Genomic DNA, 12,714 nt, shown 5'->3' on the forward strand with positions numbered 1-12,714 from the left:
TGCCTCTGGTACTCCTCTGGTACTCTGGGTCACTCCTGTGAGTGGTGGCATTTTTACAATGAGAGCTACTGTGTCTGCTTTGGCCTAGCCTAGAAAATCACATGATGCCAAAGCAACTAGTCAATGCAGTCAATTTAGTCAAATGACTGGTCTGAGCACTTGGCATTATGTAGACAGATAATAAAATAGCAACAGAATTTCTACTTTTTACCCATCATCCTGGAATTGTGTGGTCATACCTTGGATTAAGTTAATTCAGAAAGTTCTGTGACATGAGTTGTTTCTATATACACAAACTAAAATAACTATCTGAATAAACCAAAAACTCAAAAGTCCAGATAAAATATTCTTTTGATTAAACCCTCAAAATTGCCTTTATTCTAATTTTCATTTAGCCACATGGACCACTCTCCCCCCACGCCCCTCAAAGTCATATCGGGTATGCTCTTCTTATATCACTATATTCTAAGTGCACATGCAAATGAATAAGTTAAACCATAATGAGAACATGCAGGTTACATCACTATTTTCATTGCTATATGGTTATAAAATATGAGGATTTTATGGTCTTTAAAACAATCTTCCCAAAAGTATTGAGAAAATAAACTATGCATTAATATATGACCCCACGTTCCTCTAGGCAAGATGACTTCATATACAACCAGACATGAGCAAAATTTAAATGTTTTGTATGGTCCTAAAGTGAGAAATTTCAGCTTCCAGAGGCTACAGAAGACTCAGGACCAATAAATGTATTTAAACTGGGGACAATATAAAATCATATAATCACATTTGGGTCTTAAAATGTTTAATGGCTATTGGTAACACTGCCACGAAATCCAACCACCTACCATCTAAGATAATTTGTGTATTTAGAATATTGAATTTATTTTCCAACCCTAGATACACGTTTGATAAACTTTGATAAAACAGAAGCTGTGTCTCTTGCTGCTATTAAAAGACAAATCTATACCGCCCCCCCCCCCCAAAAAAATGGTCGAGTAACAATAATTGTTAGCTTTCCCCTTTCCTTCAACTAAGTTTTCCCTGGGAAAGAGGATTTGAAAGGGAGAAAACAAACTTTCCCTCAGCACATTACTATATAAGCACTATATCCATCTGCCTGAATAAAGAAGAAATAAATTCAACTTTGGAACTCTGCCATGGAGTGTCGGCTCCTGCAAAGGGGACAGTTTGCTATTAATTGTTAATGTCGTCGGCCATTAGAGGGCACTAAACAACTCTACATTAATGCTGCATTGGAGGGAAGAGTGGAAAAGCAAGAGGGGAGGGAGAAGGGGGGAGAGTACGAGCAGAGTCGGGGAAGAGGGAGGCAAAGAGAAAAGAGGAGAAGGGTTGGGCGGACGGGAGGGAAAGAGAGAAAAGGGAAGACACAGAGAGAGAGAGGAAGAATAAATCCGAAAGATTAAGAAGGATGTGGAGCCCCCAGAGCCGTCTGAAGTGAGCAAAAAGCCAGCGCCACCCCGCCCCGACCGCCCGCGCCCCTCCCCTCCCGTCCTCAGGACGGTAATTATAAAGCGAAAAGCAGCGGCGAGGTCACCCGTTTTTACCAGCCTGCTGCACCGAATGCGCGCGGTGCAGGTGCGGCGGCCGCGGGGCTTTGTGATTCATGCCCACTTTCAAAGGGGGGCTTGGGCCCGTCTGAGAGGCACCCAAACAACTGTCTTCTAATATTAGCACGGCTGTATTTCGGGATCTATTATAGTCTGTCCAGACAGATCCCATTGTAATGGGATCTTTTATTAAAAGATTAGCACTATCTCCTGCAGTTGGTGGAAAAAAATCTGTTATCACTGAGTTATTTGCAGTTGTGGAGGGGGTGGGAGGGGGTGGTGGAAGATGGGGGGTGGGAGGACGAGAGAAGGCGTGGGGGGCGGCGATCTGGCGGGGGGAGGTTGGGGGCGTGAAGAGGGGCGGATTTGAAATCCGTAGGAGAACAAATCCCAGTGACCTGCGAATGTCCAAGAATTTTGTCTGCATACTTCGCTGTCTGTTGTCCTTCGGGCTCCAGAAGCGAAAAGAATAGAAATTTAAAAGGCAGCTTTGGAATAAACAATATAGCATTTTCCGTGAAGTAATCGTTTTATATAAAAGGAAATATCGCCTCCTCAGTTTCATTCAGCGGTGCCAAAAATGTTATAAATGAGAGACCCGCCAACTTTCAGCGAAGAATGCCAGGCACTGTGCTTAATAAACTGAGGCTACAGAAGTTCATTATCGATGTTGCAATCTTTTTTATTCCGCGAACGGAGAGAGAGGGAAAGAGGGAAAGAGGGAAAGAGGGAAAGAGGGAAAGGGGGGGGGGATGCTGAGAAGGAGACTGGGAGAGACGGAGACACACAGGACGGAAACTGGGGAGCCTCCGAGCCGGGGAAGGGGGGTAGACCGCCTGCGTCGGCGCCCCCGCTCCGGGTTCCGACTCCAGAAGCGGCGAAGTGAAAGGGGAGAAAAGAAAACGAGAGGGTCGAGACTGTGACGGGGGGGGGAGAGGCCGGGGCTGAGGGGTTCAACATTTTTGTTCGCTTCTGACTCGTCGAGACCCAGGGCCGCGTTTCGGCCCGGCTCAGCCGGGGTGGAAGGTGCCGGGGCCGGGGTTCCCAGCCACACCTCTGGGCTCCGGGTGGCCGCAGCGCTCGGCACGCGCAGACCCAGAGACAAAACGTCTCGGGGTCCCGCGCCCAGACTGCGGGGGCCTAAAACGGCAGCGACCCGACCTCAAGCGGGATATTTCAGCAGCTCAGGGCTCTTCGGGCGTTTTGCAAAGTCTTCCTGGAGCGAAGGAGCGCCGGTGCGGAGACCAACTCCCGCCCAGCCGCCCAGCTCCGCTCCGCCCGCCGCCGCCTCCAGAGCCCCCAGCGCGCCCCCACCAGACACACACACACACACACACACACACACACACACACACACACACACACACACACACACACACTCACTCTCTCTCTCACACACACACACACACACACGCACACACACACGCACACACACACACACACACGCCACCCCCGGCGCGCCGGCGCTACCAGCGAGCGGCGGCGTGCAGGACTTGAAGTGGGTGTTCTTCCCCACTCCCCCGCCCCGGTCGCCTGCCCCCTCCCTCTCGCTCCTACGCAAATAAGAACTCGGCGATTCCCCTCCTGCAGCTTTGATTTCGGGCACCTCCACCAGATAATTGGGAAGGGTTTCCAGAAGGTGGGAAATGTCACCTGATTCACACTGAACTTTTAGAAGCTCCCCACCCCCAAGGAGCCGCGCACACCCTCGCTCGCGGCCGCCCTCCCACTGCCCCACACACTGGGAGACCGCCCACCGCAAACCGCGGAGACCCCCGTCTAGATTTAAAGCGCGGCTGCGCCCGGCTTCTGACGTCCATTGAATCGCGCGGGCGGCCGGCGGCGAGCGCGGGGCTGCGCCGGGATCGCTGCGCCCTCCGCCGCTCGCCTCTGTGACGCGCGCCGCTTGCCCGAGCCACCCGCCGCCGCGCCCGCTCCCCGCGCCGCCGCGCTCCTCGCCCCGCGCCTGCCCCCAGGATGGTCCGTCCCAGGCACCAGCCCGGCGGGCTCTGCCTCCTGCTGCTGCTGCTCTGCCAGTTCATGGAGGACCGCAGTGCCCAGGGTAAGCAAGGGGGGATGCGCTGGGAGGTTCGGCACAGGGCAGGGGTTTGTACTTTTCGGTCGTCTCCACTGGGTCTGTTCTGAGCAACGCTGCTCTCGGAAGATGTTGGACCAACTTAGCGAGTCCGGGATGGAGAGGAGTGGAAAACTAAAGGCAGTGACACTTTAGGACCTGAAGCCGAGTTTGGAGCGCGGTTATCCTTTAAAAGGAAAGGGGGTGAGTTGGAGTCTCTCTCAGTAGGTAGGGTTAGATGCTCCAAGTTCTGGACATAATGAGTTCAGATGTTATCTCCCCTGTTTGGCTCTGAGGAAGGGGACAAGCATCAGTAGCCTGGAGATTTCAGTCGACCCATTTGCAGTCTAACCTCCCTCCCTCCTATGTCTTGTGGATACCTTAAAAAAATGACTGGGTGGGGAGGGGGAGATACTGAAATTTCTTCGGTGGCTGGGGGACGTGGTTTCAGAAACTTTGCCCAAACTTGGAAATGTGGGTGCCGAAAATTTTAGAGGGAAGTAGCTTTCTGCCTAGTGGATGCTTCTTCCAACCCCCTCCCCCCAACCCTGCAAAAAAAAAAAAAAAAAATTATTGCCCCGGACTCTTTTGAGTAGTTTACAGTTTTTTCCCCTTTGCCTCATTCCTCTGACTGTTAACTTTCTGTAGAACAGTGAGGAGCCCACAATTGATTTAAATTCTGAGATGCAAATTTCTAAAGCTTTTAAAAATTAGATTTGTTTCTTTCAATTAGTCTTTGGGCAGAATTTTTTAAAATAATAATAGCAGCTTGCGATCCAATTATTGTTAAAGTTATATGGATGATTCATGAGAAATCTTCCTGACCAAAATCCGAACATTAAAAAGGAGGAAGGGGGAGAAATTACTTGCAAAGATTTCTTGGTAGGTATGAGATAGGGGTGTGTGTGTACACACATACATGTATATAAAACCATGAAACAGTAGGAAGTTCCCCCCCCCCTTTTGTTTCCCCCCCTACTCTTTTCTTGAGGCAGACTTGTAACTTTCCTGGCTTTAGCGTTAACATTTTGTGTGTGTTGTAAACTGTCCCCCGGGCACTGTCCCTAGCCGTCTGCGACGCGCTACTCTGAGTTGCCCGCCTTTCGGGACGAGGCGCTGCCGGGGTGCCGGGGAAAGCAGCCCTGGGAGATTTCGAAAGATCGCGGTGGCCGCGGGCGTCCTCTGGGTCTGGCGGATTGCAAAACGGCCCGTCGGGCGGGCTGCGCCTCGAGGCCGCGCGGGGCAGCGCCGGGCAGGGCCCGGTTGCTTTTTTGCTTTCATTTTTCACAAGTGCCTTTTGCTTGATCTGTTCGTGTGTGTGTGTGCGTGTGTGTGTCTGTGTGTGTGTGTGTGTGTGTCTGTGTGTGTGTCTGTCTGTCTGTCTCGGTCTCTGTCTCCCCCTTTCTTTTTCTTTCTCTCTCTCTCAAGTTCTCCTACTTTCTTAACCCCTGTCACAAATAATACTCGTACCGCCTACATGAATGCAACATGTAAAAACACCCGTCGCATCCTGTTTTTGTCAGGTTCTTTAATCTGCTCTTCGAGTCGCTGCAGGTTATGAAATGGGACGAATAAAAGTAAACAGTCTAGTAAAAGTCAATGCAAGCTGCACGTGTTGTGTCTGGGTCACTGGTAACTGACATTGATATGGCTGGGGCGCTCTGGCTTCTCGCTCTCGCCTTCCCTCCCCCTCGCCCACCTCCCACCTCTTCAATCTGGCTTTTTCCCCCTCTTTCTCCACCCCTTCACTCCCTCCGATTTGTTTCCTGCTTTTCTGCTTTCCTCTCCCGTCTCTCCTCCTCCACGCTCACTCCCTCCCCATCCCCGCCGGGTCTCCTTCCCTTGCCGGCTCGTCGCCTCTCTCCCCCTACCCCGCCACTGCTCACTCGCCCACCTCCCCGCCCCTGTCTCCCCGCAGCTGGGAACTGCTGGCTCCGCCAAGCAAAGAACGGCCGCTGCCAGGTCCTGTACAAGACAGAACTGACCAAGGAGGAGTGCTGCAGCACCGGCCGCCTGAGCACCTCATGGACCGAAGAGGACGTAAATGACAACACGCTCTTCAAGTGGATGATTTTCAATGGGGGCGCCCCCAACTGCATCCCCTGTAAAGGTAGGGCTCTTCCTCCCCAATTTGTAGGCCCTCAGTAGAGGGCGTCTTACCCTCCCAGTGCCCAGCTGGGGTTTGGGACTGGGAGACCTTTGTTCGTGGGATCCACCTAACCACCCCCAGCCCTGGTAAGCCATCCGGGTTTAATCTTGGGTGTCACATACTACAGGCAAAACAAGGTCGACAGAGGTTCTCGGACTTCTTAGCCAAATGTGGTGGTGAAGCCAGCCAACCCGTGCACTTTGAGAGAGATCTGGGTATGGGATGCAGCCCACTGTCCCCCACACCTGCCCCTCCTCAACTTCTGGGTGAGAGCCCCTGGGCTCGGACTGCTGGCAAGCACGATTGCGCGAGGCACCCGCAGCCCTCCTGGCTGACCTGCATGGTGCCTGGCCCCGGTTTTAATCCCTGCATCTTTCCAACTGCTAGAAACGTGCGAGAACGTGGACTGTGGGCCCGGGAAAAAATGCCGAATGAACAAGAAGAACAAACCCCGCTGCGTCTGCGCCCCAGATTGTTCTAACATCACCTGGAAAGGCCCAGTCTGTGGGCTGGACGGAAAAACCTACCGCAACGAATGTGCACTCCTCAAGGCCAGATGTAAAGAGCAGCCGGAACTGGAAGTCCAGTACCAGGGCAAATGTAAAAGTAGGTCTTACCCGGCCCCTCCCCCAGCTTTCTACCTGAGATAGACCCACTGCAAGACCCCCGGGGGATGGTGTAGTCTGCAGTGATAGCCTAATAATAATAAGGATGATACCAAATAAAGGAACCCTTTCTAACTTCTGAAGACTCCTTAAAACACTGAAGGGCCAACCTAGAATCATAGTTTTCTTTTGAAAACCACAGGGCTCCCAGAGTACGTTTCTGAAAGCTGGATGCTTCATGATTTCCTTGATACTATCAAATGCTCGGTCCCTAAGGACCAGAAGATGCCTATTAATGTGTGTTTCCCTCTTTGTTTCAGAGACCTGTCGGGATGTTTTCTGTCCAGGCAGCTCCACATGCGTGGTGGACCAGACTAATAATGCCTACTGTGTGACATGTAACCGCATTTGCCCAGAGCCCACCTCTGAACAGTATCTCTGTGGGAATGATGGAGTAACCTACTCCAGCGCCTGCCACCTGAGAAAGGCTACCTGCCTACTGGGCAGGTCTATTGGATTGGCCTATGAGGGAAAGTGTATCAGTAGGTATTCCGGATTGAGGAAGGAAAAGAAAAACTACAAAAAGAGAAAGAGGCTAGAACTGGTGTTAAAACTATGAGGTTAACCAATAAATAAGGCCAAAGCCTCCCCAAACACATAGCTTCACCAAAGAGAGAAATACTCTCCAGTTTGGGTAAACTGTCATGACCACAGCATTCCTTAAGAAAACCATTGTCTTCCGGAAACATTGGCATATATATTGAAATGCCAGCAAGACACAGGAAACAATTTTCCTCCTTAGAAACCACTCAATTTTACACCTTTTTTTTTTAAGTGCTAGACTTGCTGGAAGCAAGAAATAATTACTTAACAGTTCCTAAAATCTGTTATCAGATTCTGATAACTGATAGAATTCTTTCTTTTTTTAAAAGATCCCACTTGTGGGAAATAATCAAATACATATTTAACTCAAGGATACCGTGAAATTCTGTTCCAAAAAAATGCTACAGTATTTTCATGTACTAATATAGTATGTAGGAAACTGGGGTGTGTGTGTGTGTGTGTTTTGGTTTTATTTATAGAGCATTTTTGCACAATATCTCCATTACCCCCATGAGTGAGTAATAAGATATGTTATATGTTTACATTTATGGATAGGAGACTAGAGAAAGGGGGCAAGGGGGAAATGGATTTACTCATCACAGGTGTATTATATCCTAGAAGCAAAGTCCTGTGAGGATATCCAGTGCACTGGTGGAAAAAAGTGTTTATGGGATTTCAAGGTTGGCAGAGGCCGGTGTTCCCTCTGCGATGAGCTGTGCCCTGAGAGTAAGTCTGAGGAGCCTGTCTGTGCCAGTGACAATGCCACCTACGCCAGCGAGTGTGCCATGAAGGAAGCGGCCTGCTCTTCAGGCGTGCTGCTGGAAGTGAAGCACTCCGGATCTTGCAACTGTAAGTGCAATTTCTAACCTTGCTGCAATTTAAGGCTTTCCCAGGCAAGCCCTAGGGAATGGAGACGTAAAAAGCACGAAAACCTCCCCATATAAGCCCACTTCTGTTTAAGTTAGGTAGCTGCTAAATTTTAACAGCAGTTCGGCGATCCACAGAACAACTGCCTGGAATGTTTCTGGGCTTTTAGGATTTGTCTGATGATCATCAAGGGGGTCGCCTCTAAAAACCTATTTCCAGTCATTTGCCCCTAATTTCTTCTGCTTTAGTAGTGTGCTTTGCTGTTTGCTTTATTAACACTTGAATCTAAACTAACTGCTTCAAAGGTTGTTTTTTTTTCTTTTTCAAAGACAGCTTTCTGTTATCACACAGGGGCTGCTGCTTTGTGCAGCTGCCTCTACTAACTCTGAATTAAGGACCCAAAGCAGTTATACCTAGAACACAAGAGCGCTTTTTATCTAATTTCAGGAATCTGCCCGTAAAACCTGAGCCATTGATTCTTCAGAACTTTCTGCAGTTTTTGACTTCATAGATAATGGTGTTTTTTTTTAAGTTTTTTTTTTAAACTTATTGCATAACAGCAGATGCCAAAAACAAAACAAAAAAAAGCATCTTACTGCAAGTCACATAAAAATGCAACGCTGTAATATGGCTGTTTCAGAGGGCTTTGAAAACGTACACTGAGCTGCTTCTGCGCTGTTGTTGTCCATATTTAAACAGCAGCTCCCCTGTATTCCCCCATCTAGCCATTTCGGAAGACACCGAGGAAGAGGAGGAAGATGAAGACCAGGACTACAGCTTTCCTATATCTTCCATTCTAGAGTGGTAAACCCTCCACCAATGTTCAGTGTTGACACAGCCTTTGGGCAAAAAAAAAAAAAAGAAAGAAAAAGAAAAAGAAAAAATATATTGTCCATACTGTAAATAAGTGTATGCTTATTTATTTGGGGGGAAAACTATACATAAAGGACCTTTGTCCTAAAGCTCTCTCCCAGGCCACCTTGTTACTCATTGGACCCGGAGAGGCAGTCATTGTGAGGTCTACTGGATGAGGCCCATAGTTGAGACTTGTAGACATTTATTTATACTGTGTCATGTTTTATAATTTATACATAAAATGTCTGGTTGACTGTACACCTTGTTTTTGAAGAAATTTATTCGTGAAAGGAAGAGCAGTTGTTATTTATTGTGAGGTCTCTTGCTTGTAAAGTAAAAGCTTTTTTTTTTCCTTGTAAACCATTTAAGTCCATTCCTTACTATTCACTCACTCATCTGTCTCCCTTCATTTCACTGTTGTTAGACTCTTTTCCATTATAACAAACTTGCATGTCAGTTTCTGTCATGTTTATTTATTGGATTCTCTGCTGCCTGTTCTGTACATACGTGATCCCTCGGGTTTTGTTTACAAGGAATCTTGACTGACCAAAAGGCATTATAACTCTGACTCAGATAGAAGGTACAGAGGATACATCTTTGAGGAAATTCCTACTTCCGTTCTCTTGTTGTGATGAAGACATTTGTGAGAGGGGCTGATAGCAATGTTGGGTTTCTAATAATGTACTTTTAAGATGTTACAGATCCAAAGAAATTGAGTGATATGGGTGTCAGGAGCCTGAAGGAAGGGGAATGCTACACATTCAACCTTTTGTTAGGTGTTTCCTTTAAGCTAGTCTGCTGTACCTTTTAAATTAGTCCTTTTCACCCAATGTGTCATGAAAAGTTATATCAAAGCTTTATCAGTTCAAGTTTCTTGCTTTTCATAATACTTTTTTCTGATGCAATTTTATATTTTCAAACATGGCAAGTTAAATATAAATTCATTTAAATATATAGTTTTGTACTTTTCTACCATGTAAATGTGCAATGTATATAAAAGTTATAATGTGTATTTGTAAATAAATGATGAGTGAAAAAATAAAAAAATTTTAAAAAGCCAATGGTCTCAATTGCTGATGATGTAAAAGAAGTTATGTGGGCTTTTGAGTAAAAATGTATATGATACATTTGCTGAGAAATAGAATTATCACTGAAATTAAGTGGTCAGGGCAGTAGGAACGCCAAGGTAAATTACAGATCACCTCAGTGGAGCTCAAAAGATGAAGGAATCTGAGGTCCAGCCACCCCTTTTTAGGAGTGATGGCATACCTACCACTCAGCCCTGGAGGACACTGTAGATGTTCTTCCCTGCAATGTACCAAGCCTAAAGTTTCCTCTTTAAAAACACCATCTTAGCTATCCTTGTTCCAAACTCATGTCCATAGCCAGAGGTGCCCTTTATCTTTCCTCATCTAAATACAGTGGATCTTAGATCTTTAAAAAACAAAGCACATCACAAGGAAAAGTGAAAATGGACTAATATATGACAGCACATCCTAGAAGTCAGAATATCAACTACAGAAATAAAGGCAGTATAGTGTTGGAATTCTAGAGACTTGGTGAAGTGAGGGTGGGGCAGGGGTGGATTTCCACAATGATGTCCATGGTTCATGGAGAGTAAATAATGACACTTTCAAGGTAAGAGGACATGTATTAATATTTTGCAGTTTACATTAGACAGCCAAATCACACTATCAGAGTCTCAGATTGGCATCTGGGGCATCAATTGTTTGTCCCTGTAATACATTGTACTACATAGTGATACTTAACTATATAATCACAAGTTTCCAATTCATGTGCTAATTCATTGCCTAAGTATATTAGAAAATATCAAGTACAAGATGCAAAGAAGTGAGGATTGGGACTGTAGGAGGGCAAGTGCAAACAACAGTCAATATTGCAAACATTGCTAAGCAAATATGTTCTTTCTTTCAAAGACTGTGACCCAAGTTCTTTTCAAAAGTTTATCCCTTTTGTGAAAACCCTCTTTAATATAAATAATTATTAAAAATGACTGTAGGAGACTGTTGGCTCTCAACTGTGGTCACCAAATGAGAAATTTGGTGAAGGCAGAGGGGCCTCTTGGGTGGGCAGAGTTTGTATAATGATTAGGAGCCTGTTGGGTTCATTAGCCCTCTACTCCCGGTTCCCAGAGAAAAGGGGAAAAGAGGTGCAGAAGACAAACAGGCCACCATTAACCGAGGAAAGACAAGGATGGTAAATTCTGAGGTGCCCAGGAGCTGCTGGCTTTGCCACTAGGGTTGGGCTTTTGGGTAAGGAAACAGCAGGCAGACATGGTTTCACATCTCTTCCTGGGACAGATTTATTACCTCATCCTGGGATGCTACTGATGCTTTAAAGCTGCCATTGACATCAGAGTAAAAACGTCAAATTTAACAGGCACCAATGTGTGTCTTGGCAAGGGGGAGTGATAAAATCAACAGCTTGCCTTTTAAACAACATCCGGATTATTTATTTATAATTTTTATTTCATACTTGTCAGCATCAATCATTCCTCTCAAACACCAGACAGTATCTCATTTTCCTTCTTGGGGTTTCCGACTTTTCCAGTAATCCTGCGTTAGGCTAATTAGTACCAAAAAATAGAAGTCTCTTTTAAAATTAAAATTAGATTAATACCATTAGGCTACTGTTAGAATTTCAGCTATGACTCAAAAGAATCTAATTCGTTTAGGTATATAAAGTAATTAATAGAAACAGTTGCTAGTAACTAGCTTTAATTAGTATGAGTTCATCCTAATCATCATTAGGAATTGTAAAATATCAAGTAATAATGAAAAATCTATCAGGGGTCTAATTTTCATCAGAGGTCCACTTCAATTAAGATTTTTACATGCTGTATGGGTATAGCAAAAATAAAATCTGGCATAATTAGAATCATTCTCAAACAATGCAGCTCAGTGTAGTACCTGGCCTTAGACTGGATCCTGTACCCAAGGGGGAAAGCCCTGTATATAACATTATTGTCCAACTGACAAAATTAGAACACTGTCCATAGATGAAAGCATTGTATCAAACCAAATTTACTGAAATTGACTACTGAAATATACAAGTAAGAGAATATTCCTATACTTAGGAAAGATAACACTGAAGTATTTAGGGGGAAAGACCAAAATGTATGTAATTTACCCTTAAGTGATTTAGAAAGAAAAAATATAGCTTTATATAGGTTTTTTTCCCCCATATGTAATCAGAGAGAGCACACAAATGATAAAAGAAGTAAAATGTTAATTAACAATAAGTGAATTTGAGTAAAAGGTGTATGGGTATCTTTAATACTATCTTTATTTTTGCAACTTTTCTGTAAGTTTGAAATAATATCCAAATAAAAAGTTTAAAGATTTAAAAAGTCATTCTCAAGGAGAGGTGCACAGTAGACTGCTTTTCCCAATCTCTAGGAAAGCAACTGAAATAGAGTCATTTAAAAAATCATTTTGTATGACCAAAAGACTGGAAAATAATTCCGGTGACTTCGCAAGGGCTAAAGAATCAAAATTGGCACTGAGAGAATTTCTGACACCTAAACCATACCTGAACTGAGAAACAGCCTTTTCCTTTCCATAACCATCTTAAAATTTAGAGTAATTAATAGTTTTGATAAAACACTTCAAACACCAAAACCCCAGTTCTCCCCACTGCTTGCTATATATTAATTAGACAAGGAATTTAACCTCTCTAGGCCTCAGTTTTCTCATGTATGTAACCAGGATAATAAAAGTGTCTCCTTCATAACAGTGTTCTGAAGATTAAAAGAAATAAAATGTGTAAAGTGCTTAGATCTGTGCCTTGCACATGAAAAACAGCCAGTGAATAAGTGTCCTCTAGGACTGTAATAATTGTTATTAATTAAAGAAAAAAGAGAGACTTCCCTGGTGGTCAAGTGGTTAAGACTCTGCTCCTCCACTGCAGGCTGCATGGCCTGAACAAAACAAAAAAAAATAAAGAAAGAAAAAGAAAGAGTGAAAT

The 12,714-nt window shown here is 45.1% G+C and overlaps 1 protein-coding gene across 3 annotated transcripts; it reads left to right on the top strand.

Moving 5' to 3' along the window:
* The first annotated feature begins 3,057 nt into the window (after positions 1-3,057).
* On the top strand, positions 3,058-9,788 carry FST (follistatin). 3 transcript variants are annotated; one of them, XM_033852859.2, is made up of 6 exons: positions 3,058-3,636; positions 5,567-5,758; positions 6,185-6,403; positions 6,723-6,944; positions 7,624-7,854; positions 8,320-9,788. In XM_033852859.2, coding segments are annotated over exons 1-6 (951 nt in total). In that variant the 5' UTR covers positions 3,058-3,551; the 3' UTR covers positions 8,322-9,788. The 3 variants fall into 3 exon arrangements, with proteins under 3 accessions (XP_033708750.1, XP_033708749.1, XP_033708748.1); XM_033852858.2 differs by having other exon boundaries at positions 3,060-3,636; positions 7,627-7,854; positions 8,598-9,788; XM_033852857.2 differs by having other exon boundaries at positions 3,064-3,636; positions 8,598-9,788.
* Positions 9,789-12,714: the final 2,926 nt, after the last annotated feature.

Source organism: Tursiops truncatus, chromosome 3, assembly GCF_011762595.2.
Source record: "Tursiops truncatus isolate mTurTru1 chromosome 3, mTurTru1.mat.Y, whole genome shotgun sequence".
NCBI classification, from domain to species: Eukaryota; Metazoa; Chordata; class Mammalia; order Artiodactyla; family Delphinidae; genus Tursiops; species Tursiops truncatus.

Bases quoted from the DNA above. Each gene is read 5' to 3' on its own strand.
- FST (XM_033852857.2), top strand. From the start codon at position 3,552: ATGGTCCGTCCCAGGCACCAGCCCGGCGGGCTCTGCCTCCTGCTGCTG. The intron at 5,759-6,184 runs GTAGGGCTCTTC...TCCAACTGCTAG, and splicing joins CAACTGCATCCCCTGTAAAG to AAACGTGCGAGAACGTGGAC. The intron at 7,855-8,597 runs GTAAGTGCAATT...TCCCCCATCTAG, and splicing joins GCACTCCGGATCTTGCAACT to CCATTTCGGAAGACACCGAG.